This window comes from Bubalus kerabau, chromosome 15 (assembly GCF_029407905.1).
Source record: "Bubalus kerabau isolate K-KA32 ecotype Philippines breed swamp buffalo chromosome 15, PCC_UOA_SB_1v2, whole genome shotgun sequence".
Taxonomy (NCBI): Eukaryota; Metazoa; Chordata; class Mammalia; order Artiodactyla; family Bovidae; genus Bubalus; species Bubalus kerabau.
This window is the reverse complement of record NC_073638.1, coordinates 66335941-66357420: the sequence shown is the minus strand read 5'-3', so window position 1 is coordinate 66357420 and position 21480 is coordinate 66335941. Positions and strand designations below refer to the sequence as shown.

At 40.2% G+C, this 21480-nt stretch overlaps 1 protein-coding gene across 4 annotated transcripts in view; it reads right to left on the bottom strand.

Moving 5' to 3' along the window:
• CD44 (CD44 molecule (IN blood group)) overlaps positions 1-21480 on the bottom strand; it is an 88664-nt gene that overhangs the window by 14985 nt on the left and 52199 nt on the right. The window contains exons 6-14 of one of the 4 annotated variants that reach the window (XM_055549311.1): positions 18061-18186; positions 15791-15904; positions 15194-15310; positions 12005-12133; positions 10389-10526; positions 6575-6670; positions 4747-4836; positions 3691-3885; positions 928-993 (exon numbers count right to left, since the gene is read on the bottom strand). In XM_055549311.1, coding sequence (XP_055405286.1) covers positions 928-993; positions 3691-3885; positions 4747-4836; positions 6575-6670; positions 10389-10526; positions 12005-12133; positions 15194-15310; positions 15791-15904; positions 18061-18186 — 1071 coding nt within the window. The remainder of the gene's footprint in view (positions 1-927; positions 994-3690; positions 3886-4746; positions 4837-6574; positions 6671-10388; positions 10527-12004; positions 12134-15193; positions 15311-15790; positions 15905-18060; positions 18187-21480) is intronic. The other 3 variants (XM_055549308.1, XM_055549309.1, XM_055549310.1) reach the window with 3 other exon arrangements.

Sequence of the window (21480 nt, the reverse complement as noted above, 5' to 3'; positions counted from 1 at the left end):
AGATGAAATATAGGGAATCACCGATACCTGACTGTTGGTCTACAGAAATGGCAGTTTCAGATGGTCCAGCCTAACACGTGTATAGTGTTCAGAACGATGCCACCAGCACACAGTAAATTCTCAGGAAAGGCTAGTTACTATGCCCTGTGCGGTGGGCAGGGGAATTATGCTAAAGACTTTACAAGTATACATCATTTAGTCTTTAAAACAATGTGTGCATGGGTGTGCGTGCTCAGTCACTTCCGACTCTTTGTGACCCCATGGACTGTATCCATGGGATTTTCTTGGCAAAAATACTGGAGTGGATTGCCATTTCCTCCTCCAGGGGATCTTCTTGATCCAGGGATCAAACCTGAGTCTCCTGTGTCTCCTGCATTGCAGGCAGATTCTTTACCCACTGAGCCACTGGGAATGCCCCTTTAAAACAATGCCCTGTGACAATTATTATCTTCCCAATTTATTTGGTTAGGAAATCAAATCTCAGATCCTTTTAACAAGGTCCCTCATTGGCATGTGAAGGAGCTGGAATCAAACCCAGGCCATTCTTTCTCCAAAATCTATGTTCTTAATCACCCTGGTAAAATGCAGTATTAATCTGAGCACCTGCTTGAATTCTTCCTGATTTTTTCAGATGGAAGAACTTTCTCGAAAGCAGTCATCCTCAAAGTGGAGTCCGTGTCTGAGCAGAATCATCATCATCAGAGAAATTACTAGAAATACAAATGCTCAGGCTTCTTTCCACTCCTCCTGAAGCAGAAACATTTAAGGATGGGGCCCAGCAGTGTAGTTTAATAAGTTCTCCCCGTGATTGTGATGCATGCAAAGAATGTATAAAAACCACTTTTGGGGAGACACTGACTCATGCATCATTAATAATTAGCAGGTTCCATGATGGTAACAGTAAATGACAAAGCAGCTCAAACTCACCAGCTGATTCAGATGCGTGAGTTGTATAGGACCTTCCACTGGGGTCGCGGGACGCGCCGTAGTCTCCTGTAAGGAGCAATAGAGGGAAGTTCAATTCCATATGCTCAGTTACGTTACATCTGGGCTTCCTCACCTGTATATTTTCATACATCCCATCGCAAAGTCTTTTAAAGGTAACCAAAAATAATGACAAAGGAGTTCCGAATGGGTCCATGATATGAATTATTGTTCATTGCTTCCTTTACTGATGCGTGGGTTAGAGCGTCAATCAAAATTTTAAAAACTGGGACAGCACAGACCAGTAAGGATGACCATAGGAAGTGTGGCTTCAGTAGAAACCCCCAAATTGTAACTCTACCAAAAATACTATGATGTCTTGGCAAGTCTGAGATTGGGATTTGATGTGTCTTTGACATAACGATTATATGCTTTGAATTATGATAGATGTGATCATAGGGAATGCATGTACTCTGTGGCTTAGGGCATGGGACATTTAAAGAGATTTCTCTGAGGCAGGAAATTGAGAAATGTTTTGTTTGTTCAATAAAGTATCTTGGGGTTGAATCAGTAAGGATTCAGAAAGAAAATTCAATTCAATTTAGAGAAAATAAAGTCTGAAAATAAGTGAAAAAGAAATGGGGAGATAACTAACATGTGTCTAAGGTGGCTACCTGGTTATTAGAATATATTTCAAATCATATTTTCCAAAAACAAATCTGTATTTTCAATACCAAGAGTTAATATAACCCCATCTTCTCAAACATCCATCACCAGAAGGCTTTACATCGAAACAAGTTCATGAATTGCTAAAATTTGGATCCACAGGTCAAATCTCGGGTTCAGAATATGGAGACTCTGGTTCCTCCCCCTCCTGCCCGCACATTTCCTAAAATTATAATGGAATCTTGAAGCAAAACGAAACAGGTTCATAAAATGGCTATGGTCACCCATTATGAAAGATTCCTCTAAGGAATACACAGTAATCTGATCTTCACAATGTCCTTATTTAGAGAAAGTGGAGATAGGCGATCCGTAATCTCTTACACAATTGTATGGAGGAGATAGACTGTGTTGTTCCTTGGCTGATGGTTAGAAAAACTGAAAACAGCGTTTGCTGAAATGCTGACACCAAAGCGCCCAATACCACCGTCACCACCACCTCCGTCACCGTCTCTTTCACCTTGACCATCACCACCAAGACCACAGCCACCACAATCAAGGACGTTTTCAAAAGATGGAGAAAGAAATATATGGGAAGAAATTAGCCTTATCTGAGTGTTCTGGAAGAAAATCAAGGATGATAGATTGTTTAATCCATGGAGAACTATGGAAAATCTGTCTGCACCACTGCAGAATGCAGAAGGAATCAGGGTATGTAACTATCGATTTTGTAGAAAGCATTTTATTTACTAACAAATAGGCTATGTAATCCTTTGAGGCCACTGTAACTGTTAAAATTGCCATTTAAATTCACTCAGCTGCATAAAGGGCCCTATTTTGCCAAGAGAAACCAGGCAGTGCTCTAAAATTCATTTCTCCAGAAGAATATTGACACGGCTACTTGGAATTTTTAATAACTGAGGGCAGAACCATGCCGAATAAAGAACCAGCAGGTGTAAAGGGGCTTTGTCCTGCCAATACTGTTGAGGTCAGGATTTTTTAAAACTGTTTACCTTGAAGCCCTGAGATGGGCAGCCCAAGCATGTGGGCTCTAAGATACAGGCCAGGCACATGGCATTCTGTCCCACAACAGTCATGGCATCACACCTGTCATCTGCTTTATATATTGAGTTCCCATGAGATTTATTGTTCATTTGAGGGGGCATGGGGTAGGAAAAGACATGTGCTACTACATATATATATATGTATGTATATGTTTAAAATAATGGATCTTTAATATTCCTTAATGGTTAAATAGTAAGAACACTTAAATATCTGGCACCAGGAAGAGAGAGTTCAATTTTAGTTTCTTAGCCAGGGTAAGTATTTTGCAGTTCCCTTTTCTTCAATATTAGTTTCTTAATGCAAACAGAGAAACAAAAGTAGAAGTGGGAAGGATGCCTAGGTCCATGTGTAACTTAATTGAATAAGTCATTTTCGATCAACTCTTTGCTCTTACAAGAGAAAGGGTCAGTTCAGTTCAATTCAGTAGCTCAGTCATGTCCGACTCTTTGGGACCCCATGAACCGCAGCACGCCAGGCCTCTCTGTCTGAGAAAGGGTAGCTAGTCATAATGTAGATTAAATCATGAAATTTAAAGTGTACACCATAATTAGAAGAGGTATCCATCCATAAGCCCTTCACCAAAAATAAAATTCACCAATCTATCACCAATTAAAGAATAATTTCAGAGCAAAGATATTAGTATAGGGAAATTATTCACAAGTTGGATAAAACCTTACATAAGCAGCATATAATAGCTGAATCAAATGAAACTGACACTTGACTACTTTTACTTACAAAAATGTCGATTTCATATGGCTCAATTAAATATATCAGAAGGTCAGGAATAAGACAAAGAAAGAAATTCTACCATAACAACCAAGTCACAAAAAATAAATGGAAATTACACATGTAAATAAAAGCATTATTCATCTAAAGTAAATCTACTGCATTAGAATGATGACCTGTGATGAAAGCCATTCCCACGACACAAATCAATCTAATTACAGTCTACACAGAGAAGACGTTCTTTACTACATGAAAGCATATGTTGTTTCTTCCTATAGAGAAAGCAAACCAGATATCAAATGGCCAAATTACCTGGTAAAGTAAGATCAGCCTTAGAGGTGGAATCTCCAACAATAGTAACTTCAGTAACTCCAGGGGACCCAGTCTTAGTAGGGGTCACTGGGGTGAGGGTTGTGTATTCATTTGTGTCTGGAGAATGAGTGTAACCTTCCACTGAAGCAGTTGCATCTTCAGGAAGATTTCCACCTCTTCTGCCATCGTTCCTATCTGTGTGGAGGTGGAATCAACGGTAAACCCACATTGGTAAGATCACCACCCGAAACATGCTTGTCTTCAGCATGTGCAAATGCTGCAAAAACTTTTCACTTGTTATTTGTGAACATGGAGCAAAAGATGGTGTAGTCTGTCACCCTTTTGAACAGAATCAACATTTTGCAGTCAATACCATCTGGACATCATTCCGTGGAAGAGAGTGGCAGTCCTAATATCTAGAAGAGACATTCATTGCAACATCTGCCTGGCTTATTCAAATACAGTTTATGCCTCTAGAACTGTTACCTCGAAACTCGGGTACTACATAATCTTGAGTTCTTACTCAATTGAACCCACCGCTGATGAAGAGGAAAAAACATGTTACTGAATTGAAAGGTAAAATGAGGCTGTGCAGTTGGGATAGCAAATGCAAAGTTTCAAAGATGTGAGGCTTTGATTATTCTTTCCTTTCCTTGAACTGCTTCTTGGTCACCTGCACCAGGGGTTTGTGGTCCAGAGGATAAATGGCAAAATAATATTATTAATGCAAGGAAAATAGAGAGTGCTATAATTCAGATTTTTCCACCCAATCACACACCAGCAATCTGTTACTCTTAAACAAAGTCACTAACTCTAGGGTTTAAGAAACCCAGACTTGAAGATTAAGAAAATATAGTTTGCATTTAATAGACAATGGCTTCTAAGAGATCTACAAAGCAGAAAAGTCAGAGAACCATCACCAGCCACACCTTCTGATCAGGAGTAACAGCATGACAACAGCCAACTGATGTACCTCCACCAAAGACACTGCAAAAGCACCCATGGTTTATTGATTTTTCTCAATAGCTGAAGCCATGTGGGCTTTACAGTTCTTACTGATAGATGTTGGAGCAGCAGTCGTTGAGTGGCCTTGGTCTTCTTCTAAGCCGCCATGCGATGGAGAGAAGCTGTGAGTATCACTCTGCTCTGTTTCAATGAGGGATGAGTCCAGTATTAATTGGGGGCCATGAGACAAATCCTCCATTATCTGCTGACAGGGAGGATCTGATACAGTCAGATGGGTAGGTACATAGGAACACCAAGGTGTTTGCATGCCATTCTCCTCTGACTGAAAGAAATGCACAACAGAATTCTGCTTTGCCCCTTAGCTGGTTTTCTTTTTTCTGTATAATAAACAAGGTGAAGTGCCAAGATGAAATCTAAGCCAAAACCTTGTCCACCCTGGATCATCCTGGCCCAATTATAGCATTGCTTCCTGTCACTCAGGGAAAACCAGAAAACACAGAGACAAAGGAACGCTTGATCCCCAGTACTCCTATCAGCCACCAAGAGCAATGTCACTGTGTGTCAAGAAGTGTGACTACAGGGAAAGTAAACTCCAGCAGAGCAGATAGTGTACCTGAAACCACAAAAGAGGAAGAAGTCCATCTAGAATAACCTGCTCAAGGAACTCAGATCAAATTTACACAAGGAAACACTTAAGTCACTATTGCACTCCATGATTAGCTTTTTGATCTCATTTGTGGATGAGGATTCTCATCAATGCACTGAAAGGCCAGGAAACGCTTGTCTGGGCAAATACAGGGCCCTCACTGATACATATCAATTTCTGGTTGAACCATTGCCCATATCTGAAATGGTTTTCATTGTTCTGAGTTAATTTATTTTGTGTTCTTCTAAGAAAAGGACTGACCTCTGAGTTACAGGTGCAAGCACACCATAAAGCATACCACTAAACCATGTCCACTACCCAGTAAATATTACAACCAGGAGAAAGACAGCCAACAAATCCCAAACCCCACAACAGAACAAGTCAACAGGGGCATAAAGGAGGACTATAAGACCCTTCATTGGCAGGGACCAGTTTTAGGCTTATTTGCATCTCCTTTGAAGCCTGGTTGCTGGGTTATTTACATTCTTGGCAATGAACACATGCTTGTTGATTTTTTTCCCTTTGCTTGAAAGGGCTCACATGAAAAGACTCTGCCCAGTATGTCTAGCAAGCAGTGAAATGAGGCCCTCGTAATTCTGGATTTCTTTAATACTCTGCAAAGAAATTATGAATGACTTTATGTTGACCTCTGGGATAGCCCTGCACCTACGGTGGATGTTAAGGCCACTAGAAGTTTAGCATAGTTTCTGCCAGATGTTTTAGTGATAGGAAGAGATATGAGCAAATGTTCTTCTTTTATTCCCAGGGCCCTGCCACATTTTGACAATGTCAATTGTCAAAAAATTGTCTTCATCCTCCTCTACAGGCTAATGCTATTCCCCTACTCTCTGAGATTATCTAGCTCCAAACCATCTTTTTACAACCACTGAAAAATGCTACCCTTCTTCTGCCTGGATTGAAAGATGGGACAAACAAGGAACTGGTCAGTTAAAACAGAGAGATACCACTACCCTAGCTGTGGTCTTGAATTTCACTAACATAACTACTCAGAGCAGAAAAATCAAGTGGAATGGAGTCCCACATCCTTTTCCTTTTTAACATAAAGAGGAAACCACCACAAATGAAGGTATAATCAGATTTAAAGAACCACCCAGAAAATAAAGACAAGGAGGACAGATTTGATATTCTGAGTTGAGCTGAACCACTCAGCACTGAATGAGCTATACCACCACCAAGCCCTGTATCAGGGCCAAGGAGAGCAAGAGCTGAAGCAAGAATACAGGTCAAGAGGCTGAGTATCTTTATCCTTACGAGTTGTCACTGAGAGAGGTCCTGTCCTGTCCAAGTCTGCCACCGAACTCGTGTTTGGATCTGCAGAAGGCTGAAGCGTTGTACTAGGGCTGGTGTCTGTATATGAAGGAATTAAATCAGTGTTATTGCTTGATTTCCTAACTGCTATCTGAAGGTCATTTCTGGTCTAGAGATAAATAATGCTTACATTCAAACCTGCATGAGAGGAAAGAAAGCACATACTAATTCATGTCTCCAGAACTGAAATAAATGATCATTTCTCCAAAAGGGCCTCCCAAGAAGTAACTGGCTTTCATTTAAAGGCTGAGTGGTATGAAAGCTACAATCTTTGTTGTTTTTTGCTGAGTCTGGAAGAATGCTAAATGAGTACATGATGGGCCTCCTAAGCCTTGCAGAGAGACAGACATATAACCCATGTGTGACTTGTCCTGTTCTATACAAATGAGCTATGCATGCAGCATGCTCAGTTGCTTCAGTCTTGTGAGACCCCAAGGACTGCAGCCTACCAGGCTCCTCAGTCCATGGAATTCTCCAGGAAAGAATACTGGAGTGGGTTGCCATGCCCTCCTCCAGGGGATCGTCCTGACTCAGGGATCGAACCTGCCTCTCTTGTGTGTACTAAATCAGCAGGTGCATTGTGTACTGCTGAGACACGGGGTAAGCCAGCGATCTGACACGTGGATAAAAGACAAAGTGCACTGGTTCAGGCACAATTTTGTCACGCCCTTTTGACTTGGCAAAAAAAAAAAAATGTTGTTACAGTCCTCTTCCCTCATTTTCTCCTCTTTTGCTTCATGAACTCAAAGTACAAATCAAATCATCATCCCATACTATCTAGATGGAAGCCATGGGGATTTCTAGGGCAAAGAATAAGCAGCATTGGATATCAATGAATCCTTCTTCCCATACACATACGTAGGAGATGTCTTTGGAATGTAACATGTATAATGTTGAACTACATAGAAATTTCACTGAAATATTTATAGAAGCTGTTTCTAATAACTATCACAAATCAATTCTGCTGAAATAACAAGTCCCGAGTGAAACAGAGGCCACACAAGCCATAAACACCATCACTATGGCCGATTCTTGGATTCAAAGTCCACCCACTCTGCTGCCTCTGGGGAGATTTAATCTGTTCCAAATGGCTCCAGAGGGGAACACTGGAATATTAGGGACCCACATCTACACTGTAGCCTTTCCACTGCACATCAGGGTCTTCATATTACAAAATGTGGCTGACTCTATTATTCTAAAATAATAGTAGTAGTAGTAATCGCTAAAAAAGAGGAAAGTCTGGCTAATCCAAATAAAAACCCCAAATGGATATTCTCCCAGAAAATGCACAGCCTGCTGATGGTTCTAGACACTCTTGTTCATCTTTCCTTTTATAAGTAGAATCCTTTAAGAGGTGTGACACCATTCTATGGTTGAACTCAATTATAACGTTCTTGACATCATCAATTTGATGAAAACCCTTTCTGTTCATCAACATGAAGACAATATTGACTGTGAAGCTCTTTTACTGGCTTGGTTTTCCACAAGGGGTATCATCAGAGCCTCCAGCCACCGTGTGCATAAAATCCGTGTTTGGGTCTACACGTGGCACTTCAGCCGCACAACAGAATGGCCCCAACCTCACTATTCACACTCATCTTTCTTTGTGACATATGGATCCACTCACTCTGTCAAATTCATTTCCTTGGCTTTCTTTCCTTTAAACCTCTCCTTACATGTGTTTTTTTCCTAAAAAAAAAAAAAATTCCCCTACTTCCTTTCTCTGACTAACCAGATTTTTTTTTTTCCATTTTTCAAAAACCAGATCCAATCTACCTTTCTCTGAGGTTCTCCAAGGGATCCTCAGAATTTCTTTTGTGTTTATTGCTAGCAATGTTCATTTGACATCTATTACTTACTCTCTCATACTATTAGATCTATTTTGAAGCTGTTTTCCTAGCTAACTTTTAAGTTCCTTAAGAGCATGCATGTGACTGCTAAGTCGCTTCAGTCATGTCTGATTCTTTGCAACCCTATGGACTGTAGCCTACCAGACTCTTCTGTCCATGGGATTCTCAAGGCAAGAATACAAAGTGGGTTGCCACTTCCTCCTCCAGAGGATCTTTCTGACCCAGGGATCAAACTCACGTCTCTTATATCTCTCGCATGGGCAGGTGGGCTCTTTGCCACTAGCACCACCTGGGAAGCTCTACCTTAAGAACATGGACCATGAATAAACTTCACACTGTGTGTCTCCATAATGCACTGAACATAAAGCACAATTACATTAGCAGATATTTAATACAGTTATACTTTAAGGGATATATGATCACTAATATTTGGGTACAACATAGTTACGATGTTCTGGAGAAATGAGACCACAGAAACTACTGGATTCATTTTGGAGATAACTTTGCTTAACTCAATACTGAGAGACATTATGTTGCATTCTGAGAACTTGCTTCAATAAGTCCTGTGCAGTGCATACCCTTGGGAGTTTGGATCCAAAAAAAATATTTCAAACTATGACTGAAAATTCATTATCACCATATTTGTTCTCTTGGTTGATCTCCCTTTGTGGAATGTTCCATGTCTGTGAACAAGACATCTTGTTAAATTTTAAAAAATTAATAAAATTGCATAATTCTATCCATGGATTTAGAACAGAACATGGATTCTTCTCCTTGGCAAACACTGGGAAAAGAGGGGCACCACTTGCTACCAATTCTTACAGATTATCTCAGGAAAGTTGTCACCTGATTCTGATAAAGGAAACATTTCTTTTAAATTTAAAATTGTGTAAAATACAATAATAATCTTCCACTGTTGTCGAGCTCCAGCTAGTCTTTTTCTCACTCTCTCTTGTTTAATTCTGTTTTGAATTGCATATAGGTAAATTGCTGTTTACTCACTAAGTTGTGTCCGACTCACCACGACCCCCATGGACTGTAGCCCACCAGGTTCCTCTGCCCAAGGGATTTTCCAGGCAAGAATACTGGAGTGGGTTGCCATTTCCTTCTCCAATAGGTAAATAAGAATGCTAATTAAGAAAACAATGATTCTATCCTGTATAAAAGCTGTCCATGCTTTAAATTCACAAACATTTATGGAGGGCTTCCCTGGTGGCTCAGAGGTTAAAGTATATGCCCACAATGCGGGAGACCCGGGTTCAATCCCTGGGTTGGGAAGATCCCCGGAGAAGGAAATGGCAACCCACTCCAGTATTCTTGCTTGGGGAATCCCATGGATGGAGGAGCCTGGTGGGCTACAGTCCACGGGGTCATAAAGAGTTGGACATGACTGAGCGACTGAAGGAGGAGAAGGGTGGTGCAAATCCTAAGTCACTGAGTAGTGTATTTTATTTCTGAATTTCCAGGAGTAATTCACATAATTTTCTGGAGTCTTTTAGTTACTTGTTTAGAATTTTTGACCTCTAACACTTCTCTACCAAAGATAAGTTTTATCGTGGGTCTATAATGGAAATAGTCACTGGATCTATCACTTCATTCTTTTTAAAACCCTGCACTTGGAAGTACATGGAAAAGAAATCTTGAGACTACTCTTCAGAGAAAATGACTTCCATTCCCATCATTTTAGGACTAATCCTTCTTTACTCTCCTGCCAAATTCTCCGCTCTTGCCCAGGACTTCAGATTCAGATGTATATGCATATCAGTCTTACTAAGAAAACTGATTTTGGAAGAAACAAAGTTCTTCTGGAAAGCAGACTGGTCTAAAGCCAAAGGGATACTTCTAGGAAAACAGCCATTTGGCGGCTTTCTAAAACATAATATATAAAAGAGCTCAGAGATTATTACCCATCCTTCTTTTTGTTTGATGATCTCGCCCCATTGGATGCGAGACTGGGTCGAAGACATAAGTCCAGGAACTGTCCTCTTGGCTCTGCGTTGTCACTCTTTGATGTGGATGGCTGACGTGCGTTGAGGCTGTTGTGACTATGCAGTTTAAGCAATTATCAAAGTGTTAGTTGACATCTAGCCAGGGATACACTGATTTTTTTTTTTTAAGACTATATTCTCTACTCAAGACAACGAAACCGTCTTCTGGGTCTAGAGGGCCGGGAAGTTGCATAAATGCAGAAAGTTTTAGCAGGTACAGTTTCATTCATGCTCATTTTCCCTGGCAATCAGCATGTGAACTAGAGGATGCAAAAGCATAATAACTTCTCTAGTGGGTAGATGAGAAGTTATAGTAAAGATGGAGGAGAAATAGTTTTTCACCCACACCACATTGCCACCATCCCTGGAAGGAGGAACTGCAGGAGTCCAAACACACGAGATCATGCCTAGACAACGACATCCCGGTGAAACGCACGTGAGGCCGGTAGAGATGCAGGGAAGGAGTCAGGTAACAGCGTCCCCACCCCCAAGACAGACAGGAGAGTCAATGCCATTCATCTCAAAAGCATGAATGGACTCCATTAGAAGCAGTACCACCCAACAGTAAGATTATGGCACCAGTGACATAAGAATGCAGCACGTGCTTTGGCTTCATTCTGAGCCAATGAAGACGCAGAGGTAGAAAAGATGACAATCGTGACCCTTGGCAACAGCCACATCATACAGCCAGTCACTGAATTCATCCTCTGGCAGCTACGCATCCAGAAGCTGCCACACACCAGAAGAAAATCATGCATCATATCCTATTTTGCAAATGGAAACACAGGAATATTTCCCACTGCTATCAAGTAAGGATATGGAATTCACATTCTTTTACAAGATAGCATGCATTTCAAGGCTTCCATCACGCATGCATAGGAGCTGGCAGAGTGAAGTTATCAGGCAACACTTAGAAATGACAAGAGATGACAAGATTTGACTCCAATCTCCCCAGTTCCACAGTTCAAGTATAGAGGCGGGTTTTTTTTTTTTTTTTTTAATTTAAGAAGAAACTATTGTATATTCGAGGAGAAATCTCCAAATAGACATGACAAAAGGCCAAATGACACCAGACAGGCGTTTGTCTCAAAATGTCTGGCTCCATTTCTTCAACTACTGAGGGTTTTCTGACCAAAAGCCTTCTAACAAGCCCAGTATTTTACAGAACTGTGTTGTAAAGCCTGGACCCACATCATGGAGAAGATTCCCTTACAAAAGAAAAGGTAGTATTGTATACGATCAGAGTCTCTTCTACAGTCTCCCCAGGGGATGCCGACATTAGATCCGAAAGTGACACGCACAAGGACATATTCTCTGTGTCTCCTTTCTGTGTCTGTATCCATTTCTGTTCAGGGGATTTATTATGAGCAGTTAAGGGCTGGCTCTGTGACCATGTGACTGCATGGTCATTGATTAAGAGACTGTAACATCTTGTGACAATTATTTCCAATTTTTCTTGTTCACTGTCTTTAATGCCCGGCATTTAACACCCGAGGAAATTTTCACCCATGTCTGCCTGTGAAACCATGCATTACCAGTTGTCCCTGCTGTTGAATGAGAGTCTTCTTTTGGTGTGTGGGGAAATTCCCCAGGCCTTCCACTCTCAAACCACTGCTCTTTCTGGGTAGCTGTTTCTTCTGCTGTATTAGTAGTGGGTGCCTGGGCTGTGAGAAGAATGTCCATGGTGAGCTGTTATTGTTCAATTACTTTCCTTACCAACACATAGCTTTCTACCTATACATATCCATCAACACATATACAGGTGGGACAGGAGGCAGAAAGGGACAGCAAGAAAGAGAGAGACCACTGGTAACTCTGAAAGGGATATCAGAAATCAGATGGCCTTTAGTCTTTAGACTTTAGTCTAAATCCTTTAGTCTTTCAGGTGAGACAACTGGGGCCCAGAGAAGTTGTGATTTGCTCAAAATCACATAGCCAGATGGGCACAAAGTTATAACTAGATCACAGTCTATGAATTCCTAGTATTATTCTCATTTTACTAGAGTTGATGGCCTCACATACCCTGCCTGAAAGAACTGTTCATTCAAAAAACTAACCTCTTGTCTTCAGTGATTTGAGGGGGAGGAGTATATTATATAACAATCTATGATGAGATCAGCCTAGTAGGAAGCCTTCTCAAATAGTGGTCACATGACTCACATCGCACGCACTGGGAAATGTACCGGCAGCGCATTTGCCCAGCATGAAAGATGCTGGGAATGATTGAGATGTTATTCCACTGACATGTTACGAGGTTATGTCTATGGAGCCTCTAAACTTGTCAAAATCACGTTTTAACAAATTTAATTCAGTGGAAGAAAACTCTTCTAGCCAATGTTTGACATTATCTAAAACCTTTCTAACCAGTGTTTGTCTTTTTAAGAGTGTGTGACAGGCTTAAAATTTCAAGCACTCAATGTTGTAATTGTCTAGTTTTAAAAAGGACAAAATGAATGAAATAAAATTGTACCAGGGTGCCTTTGGGAAGAATCAGAAAGTCATTGACATTTTCATCCATTGTGACTAACACTGAAGTTCTGTTCATCAAGAAAATGAGAGTGTTAAATACTGTACATCAACTATACCTCAATAAAAAAAAGAAAAAGAGACTGTATAAACTTGCCAGGCTGAAGTACAGTTTGCAACTTGTAAAACTAGTTCATTTCATTATTTTAGAAAATAATGTGTGTGACTTGACAACAGAAAAGACATTTAAAAAAATAAAACTTACTGCCCTCATTTTACCCTTGCATTGGCCAAAACATTCCTGAAGTTAACAGGTTATCCAGAGGGAGAGGAAAAAAATAAAAATCTTAGGTTTTACCTCCCCTGATTAAAAAACTACCTCCTGACAAATAATGAAGATAGAAACAACACTGGATGTAATTACCAAAAAAAGAAAAAAAGAAAATTTAACCCAAATATAAACTGCTTAAAGTCAAAAAGAAAAGAAAAGAAAAAGAAAAAAATGCACACACTATTCTGTACTCTTTCTACCACTATCTTTATAAACAGAATGATCCTTTAAATAGCCAGTAACCCTCTGTTGTTTTCAATATATGGGTTAGCAGACTATAGGATTTCCATTGCAAATACAAAGATTGACTCTCTTCTAGAAGCTGTAGATGTTTTTTTGATAAAGCCTAGAAATCGCCAGCCAGAATCACTTGATGTTTTGCAAGTCCTCATAAAAGAATCGCTGAAGCAGCTGCCACTCTGTGTTAAGTTTTGTTATATCCTGTTTTTCAGCTACCCTCCAGTATTCATGCCCCTCCCCCACTACTTTTTGACAATAGGCTCATTAATTCCCAGCCTCTTAAATAGTACAAACTTAAATAATACAAACATTCAGGTACAAACTGTCTTAATAATTTCTAAGATAAACTATTAGGACCCAAAGGGACTGGTACAGAATCCCATTCTGAAGAAATTTCTGTTTCTTATTTATTTCTCTTGTGTCTGTTTCTTATTTCATTAGACTCTTTGTTAACTCAGTGCATAATCCTCATGTGTATATCAAATCTACTGTGGTCAATAATGAGACGCAGGCCTGTTGGGTGTATTCAGTACAATGCTCTGTGCTGAGCTTAGTAGCTTCCAGCTCTTTGCGACCCCCTGGACCGAAGCCCGCCAGGCTCCTCTGTCCATGGTGATTCTCCAGGAAACAATATCCGAGTACTGGAGTGGGTTGCCATTTCCTTCTTCAGGGAATCTTTCCAACTCAGGAATCAAACCCAGGTCTCCCGCATTGTGAGTAGATTCTTTACTGTCCAAGCCACCAGGGAAGGTCACAATGCTCAGGATGTTCAGTCCTAATCTATTCAGTCCTAGCTGATGTCTGAAAGTTTCTTTTTTGTCTGAAGACATCTTCAAACCATGGATTCCCAAACTCCTTTGGCTTTTAGTGATTGTTTCTTACATTTTTTGCTTTTGGAGTGTTTAAGGCTATAAGAACCATGGTTGAACCATAATTTCTATAATGCTACGAGCTGTTATCCTAAATTAAAGCTTCTTTTATACCAAATATAGGCATCTCTGAGAGAGAGACAAAAAAAGAAGAGAATATACTTACTTCTTTTTTGTCCTATCCTCATAGGCCAGTAGAAAGACTTGAAATTGCTTTAGGAAACCTGAGATGTTTGCATATAAGTAAAAATAACAGCATCAAAGCCTTCCCCAAATTACCCTGAGCTTAAAAACAGAAAAAGAACAGTCAAGGAATTCAAATATAGTCCATCTAAGTGACGGTCTTTCCTCCCAAGAGGACAAGGGAGGTGTTTCTACAATGGGGTGAGAAACAGAATGTGAAAAAGAAGCTGGATTTCTCAAAGATCTTTACAGAAAGCAAAGAGTTCCCAAGATCCTTGCACTTGTCACCCTTTCTTTTTACATGCCACTGCTAAGCACCGAAAGAACACACTCTCCTTCAGACATTTCCGTAAAAACACACAAACTCCCCAAATGGAGCCTCTGGGAATCTTTAACACAAAAAAACCGTATCTTAGATAGTTTTAAACATTTTGGCCTTTTGGGCAACTTGACAAGTTAGTATTTTTAATTCCCATTTCTAAGAAACCATGTGCAGATTTGGCAGCTTTTTATGCTCTGGGGATAAAAGAAATTACTGTGTGGAGATAGAAGATGTAGCCAATGTCTTTTCCCTACTCTCTGGAGTGACTTCACTACTCAACTAAACCAGAACTGCTGATTGCCATCCTTCTTACTTGTGCTTGTAGAATGCGAGGTCTCCTCTTCATCATGATACCCATGGTGACTGCTAGAGGAGTGTGGTTCCTGGGTCCAGCTTTCTCCGTAAGCACTGGTGCTACTTCTGTCCACATCTGTCATGATGATGGTTATATACATTGTGACTTTTTATCAACCGGTTTTTGATGGTTCTGTTTGGTTTTTTTTTTCATTAAAGTATGTGCCATCTAATGGTTCAATGTCTAAGTAGTACCTCGGAGCATCAACTCTTAATACTTTTGCATGATATCGCTAATCTCTCCCAAGAGAAAACCAAAGTCCATAGAATTTTGTCAAGGGCAGCCCCGCAAACTATTTTAATATGTTCAGTTTTATAATGAAGCAATGTAAAATATCTTATGCCCAGATGATATAATTGACAAATGACTCAAGCTGAATGGAAGTTCAAGCTTCAAGTTTCAAGTTTCAATCAAGTTTCAAGCTCATGAAAGTTCATTAAGAATTTGTGATGAAATATTAACTAAATTTCCCCACTGTGTCCTGATGATTGACATTTGCAGCACCAAAGACTTTGAGGGGGAAAAAAAAATCTTTAAGTATGCGTAACCCATTACCAGTCATCCTTGTGGTTGTCTGAAGTGATGCTTCTGGATTCGAATGGTCTGGGTTCCTTGGGATCCAATTCTGGTTCTCTTGTGGGCGGGTAAAAACCCGTGGTGTGGTTGAAACTGTGACAATGATGATTCAAGTAATTAGGAGAACGTTATTTCTTGAGCCTTCACCATTTGTTTTGTACATTTCTCCCTTCTGTAGTCTACAGAGTCATTCATCTATACCAGGCTGTATAGATGGTAGAGCAGAAACGAAGGGACAGTGGAGAGTGGCTTCAGCTTTGACTCAGCCATACTGTTAAGTATCTCAGTGTCCTTCGCATTCTGTCAGAGAACACGTGGAGGTCAGAACATGAGATCTCCTGGAGAAAGCAGCCAAAGAAGCTGCAGCAGGAGGAAGGACAGCTTTGAAAACACCAGCCCTCCACCGAGGAGAACCAAAGACATCAACGCATTGCACGTCCATGCAGTCTGTAACAACCCTCTGCACTTGAAAACCCAAGGAATCTCTAACACCGACAGGCGTGCTTACAGTAGATGCTCGAGCTGAAGAGTAGATGATTGAAAGTTATGCCGTGATGACCACTTTACTTCGTTAGTAGCACGATGGGGAAAGAAACACCCTAGGAGCCAGAGCTTTCCTACTGACGATTCAAAGGCAGAATATCTACCTAGAACAGCCATGTGATGAGCTATGTATTTCTGAATATTTATCAAACACCTCAGAAATTCTCATCAAATACAGAGCATTTCATGAGCAAGCCATTCATAGCCAATGAAAAGAAAACCAAGATGCGTACATTCAGTAGGAAAAACCATAGGTAGCCAACCACCATTGCAGGAGCACCCCTAAAATAAAAAGAAGCAGACATCCACCACTGCCCTGATATTATCACCCCCAAACATGACAGGGCTGGAAGAAGAGACGCACACGACAGAAGAATCATGACAAAATCAGAACCAACGTCTTTTGGAAAGGTTATTTGCAAATCCATCCTAATTTTTTCAAACTTTATTTTGATACCCAAATAATACAAAACTCTTTTCAGAATGATAATACTATTGGATTTTATTTCACAAGTTAATAAAATCAGGTAAAATCATGAACTACGTTCTCAATTAGTATGAAAAACTGGCAGTTATCATACCCCAATAGAAGGAAGTGGGCATTCAGCTCAATTAAGTGCATAGGTGCCAAGAAGAAAAGTGAGCTGAGATGGAAAACTATGCCACAGACATGAAACAATATCAAGGGAAGCTCCCCCCTGGAGCCTGAGCGTACACTTTATTTTCAGGTTGATCTGTCTGGCTTGCCATTTAAGAGGGTTTAGTTTCTCAAGTATCAAGACCACATCTTTCCCGATGCCCAACCTAGAAGATATGGCTATATCCTGAACCCAACAGACAGTATAATAGTAAAGCTACAGTGTTTTGAGGGTATTTGGTATTCTCTCTGAAGTTACTAAAGAGAGCTCCCTTGTTAGTTTCTAAGCTCTGCAGCGGTGTCCAGCTAAGGAATACAGCTTAGATATAAAGCATATAGTTCACCTCAAGTATTTGCTGTACTGATGTCATATACTCAAATGCCTTCAGGCCTAAGCTATTCTTCTGGACCCCTTCCTCCTGGGATGCTATACTTTTGGGGATGAAGTTCTCAGGTTCAAATAGGACAGACTGGAATTCGGTGCCCTGAGAGAACTCATTTAGCACACCAAAGGCACATCTTCTCTTTAAAAAAAAAAGGCAGAGCTGTGATGGAGTCAGTTTCAGCAATCTCATCGCATTCAGCAGTATCTTAGCTCATGAACAGGTAAGTATAGGAAACTCAGTTACTGACAGAGTATTAGACCAATTTTTGATTTTTTAAAGGAACTTTCAGCTCAATTTCCATCTCTATTCTCAAAAAAGTTTTATAACTGTCACAAACTTGGATACTATGATGCAATGGCTTTACTATTTGTCTTTAATAATTGGCACTGTCATGTTATAGCTCAGCTTTAACACCTAAATAAACAAAACAGGAAGGATTTACATGAGGCATTGAGAATTTTATAAAAGATTTCCCCCATGTCTCCTCCAAAGATATTTTGGCTTCCATTAAAAAAAAATCAGTTTCTTCCTTCATAATCTCATCAAGGCATAACTAACCTGTGATCACAGGCTTATGCTCATTTCTCATTTTAACTATTTCCCAAGAAAGATCCTATCGGGCATCACTCAGATTAATGGATAAGCCTGGCACAGATGGTTCTATAGGAATTGATTATTCTTACTGGTGCTGGAGATAAAATCTTCATCATCATCAATGCCTGATCCAGAATAACTGGGGTGTCTGTCTCTTTCATCTTCATTTTCTTCAGTTGGCTCCCAGCCTGCTGAGATGATACTTGAATCCGTACCTGTTGTGGTGACTTGCGTTAGTAGCTGAGCTGAATGCCAAGTGACCCATTTCACAAAGGAAGAAAAACAGGCACAGAACGTACATCGAATTCCCAAGATTATAAGAAAGAAGTGAGAGATTTGACTTCTATACTCCAAACTGTTATATTCTGGTCTCCAGCTAATGTATAGATCTAAAGACAATTGGGTATGATCTTTACAATGGAGTACTCTTTTCAAGGAAGTTAAAAGAATAAATATAGACATAACCTTGCCAAAGAAGTAAAAGACAAAAACGCCGATTAACTCCCCCATGCTTTCAGATGCATTTATTATTAAGCATACACCATGAAAGCTAGGCTGTCAAGAACAGAATAAAAAAGTTTCACATGTGCCTATTTGTTGGGTTAAGCCACCTTCAGTAATATCTTGGAATCTAAACACATGTCAGTCATTTCTAAAAATCCCTCAGTTGTATTCACAATGTGCTATTCATCCAGCTATTAGATTTGATCTTCTCTAGCATTTGATTTCTGTAACTCTGAACGCAAATGAAAGCTACAGTGCGTTCCCAACATTATTTTGGCGTACAACCAGAAAACTGATGAGAAGCCCTCACTCCGCAACCAAAAGTAGCCCCCGCTTGCCACAACTAGAGAAAGCCTGTGAGAAACAAGGAAGACTCTGTGCAGCTAAATAGATAAACACATAAATAGAAACAAAAAGGTGATAATCAGAACTATCCACCAATGAGCTTTTACAGAAAGTATTATATCCCTCACCATCAGAAAGATCTTTTTGCAGAGAAATTGTGTACGAGATTAGATGATTAGAAATGTTGACTGAACAAGACATTGATCCTCTCCACATACGACACTGATGCTGGGAAAGATTGAAGGCAGAAGGAGAAGAGGGCGTCCGAGGATGAGACGGCTGGATGGCAGCACCAGTGCGATGGACATGAACTTGGGCAAACTCTGGGAGATGGTGAGGGGCAGGGAGGCCTGGTGTGCTGCAGTCCATGGGCTCGCAAAGAGTCGGACACAACTGGGCAACTAACAAGTAACAGTCTGTGCTTCTAAAATCCAGCTCTTCGGAGTTCCAGCCTTCACCTTCTTCGCCTTCTACCCTCTATCTTGGTCAACCAATATCATCCTCCAAGAATCTAGGGTGTGATACATCTGCCCGCAGCCTCAGAGACATAGCCCCAACAATATCAGACATGTGGCAGACGGGCAGCTGAGGTGAAAGCCTGGAAGAGATGCCATTCCACTTTTCTCCAGTTAGAGTCCAAATTCCCAAACAGTGTTGCCCATGGTTACTTGTACATCAATGCTAGATTTTGCAAAGCAGAACAGAACATTTTGAGACTCAGTTTTTGAAAATAGAATACTCAATCAGGAAAGACAAACTGAAGTGACCCAATGATCTCACTAACAAGACTAGAAGCCAGAGTCTTGATTGGAAACTTCCAAAGACTGCCATTTCTGTAGCCATGATGTGTGTCAGAAGAATAGTAGAAAATAGTGCTATGTGCTAAGTCACTTCAGTAGTGTCCAGCTCTTTGAGACCCTATGGACTGTAGCACACCAAGCTCCTCTCTCCATGGGATTTCCCAGGTAAGAATACTGGACTGGGTTGACATTTCCTTCCCCAGGGGATCTTCCCAGCCCAGAGATCGAACCCACATCTCTTATGTCTCCAGCAATGGCAGGCAAATTCTTCACCACTAGTGCCAGAAAACAGTAGATACAAAAACTGAGCAAAGTTCAAGCAGAGAGGCTGAAACCATCATTAAATCCCCCAATACAATAGTAAGGCGAATTAGACTTCTTTTTTCTAGCTATCAAGAGAGCCCAGAAGTGGTCCAAGGAGAAGTACTGACAAGACCTTTTCCTTCACAACATTTGTCTGATGAAGATAAACCTTGTAAACATTTTAAAAATACCATTATTTAAATTGTGCATTCAATCTCTCCCCCACCCCTCCAACGTTATCTTAATCACTATCATATGCAATCATAACATAATATCAGTACTATTTTCCTTACAGGAATATTTGTCAAAATAAAAAATACAGTTTATTTAGTCTTATAAGCTAAGCAATTGTAAAGGATCTTTTTTATAACTCTTCTTCTGAATTAAAAAAGTTCTAATTATTTTGATATATGGTCATATCCTCCAACAACAAAAGTTAGTAAATGAAGATATGCTAACAACATCCCATTGTTACACACTTGGAATCTTTTCCCACAAAAACTCTTAAGTCAAAACACTTTACAGCTACTTAGAATGAACAGTCAAACATCCAGGGAGCTTGTTAGAAGCCTAGATTTTGACATCAAGCACAGGTCACTTCCTACACTTTACAGTTGAGGTAGCAGATGTCCAAACAATTGTCCGGGGCCTACACTTTCCATCTGTTAATCAGTATTTTCCTCTGTTATTATTATTGGCTGTGTTAATTAGATCAGCGGAAACTAGGAATATGCATTTTCTAATAGACTTCTTTTAAGAGGATGTGTTCTGATTGAATCTCTTAATCAAAGATCTGAAGGAAAAATAATTCTGATTCTAGGTGCATGTTGCCAGAAGGGAAACAAGAAGGGAAACATTGAGCAGAATCCAGTCGTGTCCCCAGATCCACTGGACTCTCTATTAAACCAAATGGTGCCAGATTCTGTTCTCCCTAAGGATGGTGACAGAGCATCAATAGGAAATTTTGACATAATAATGAGGTATTTTCCCTTAATACTGAAAGGCTTGGCATTCAAGACAACAGAGACGCAAGAGACGTAACAGTTTACCTGTCACTGCTGCTGTTTGATCCTGAGTCTTAGGCTGTGAATTACCAAACCAAGACCGTATCCAATGACATTGCTCCTGAGCTGCTGCATGGTGGTTTGAGTACAAAGTTGAAGAAACCGGATCAATTATGAAAACATCATTTAGTGAGGTCTTTCCAGAAAATCTTTACTCCCAGTCCTCTCTATATAAAATGTATGCATATATTATAGAATGAAGATTAGAGAAGATTGAGGCCTGATTTTATCTTTCCGGGCTCCCCAAATCTCTTAGAATCTTAGGACAACAATCAGAAATGCAAATTCAGTATGCTTATCCATACAGTGTTACTCATTCTTCAAAGGAAGCCCCCTGAATACAGGGTCAGAACAAAATCAAGTAGCAACTTAATAAGCCGTGAGGGAAAAGAGATTTTATATCTACTTGATTAGGTGACCCAGCCATGAACTGGAAGCCTTCTATGTAGCATTTCATAAAGCTGCTTTCATTCATTTATTTTTGGAGTATCTT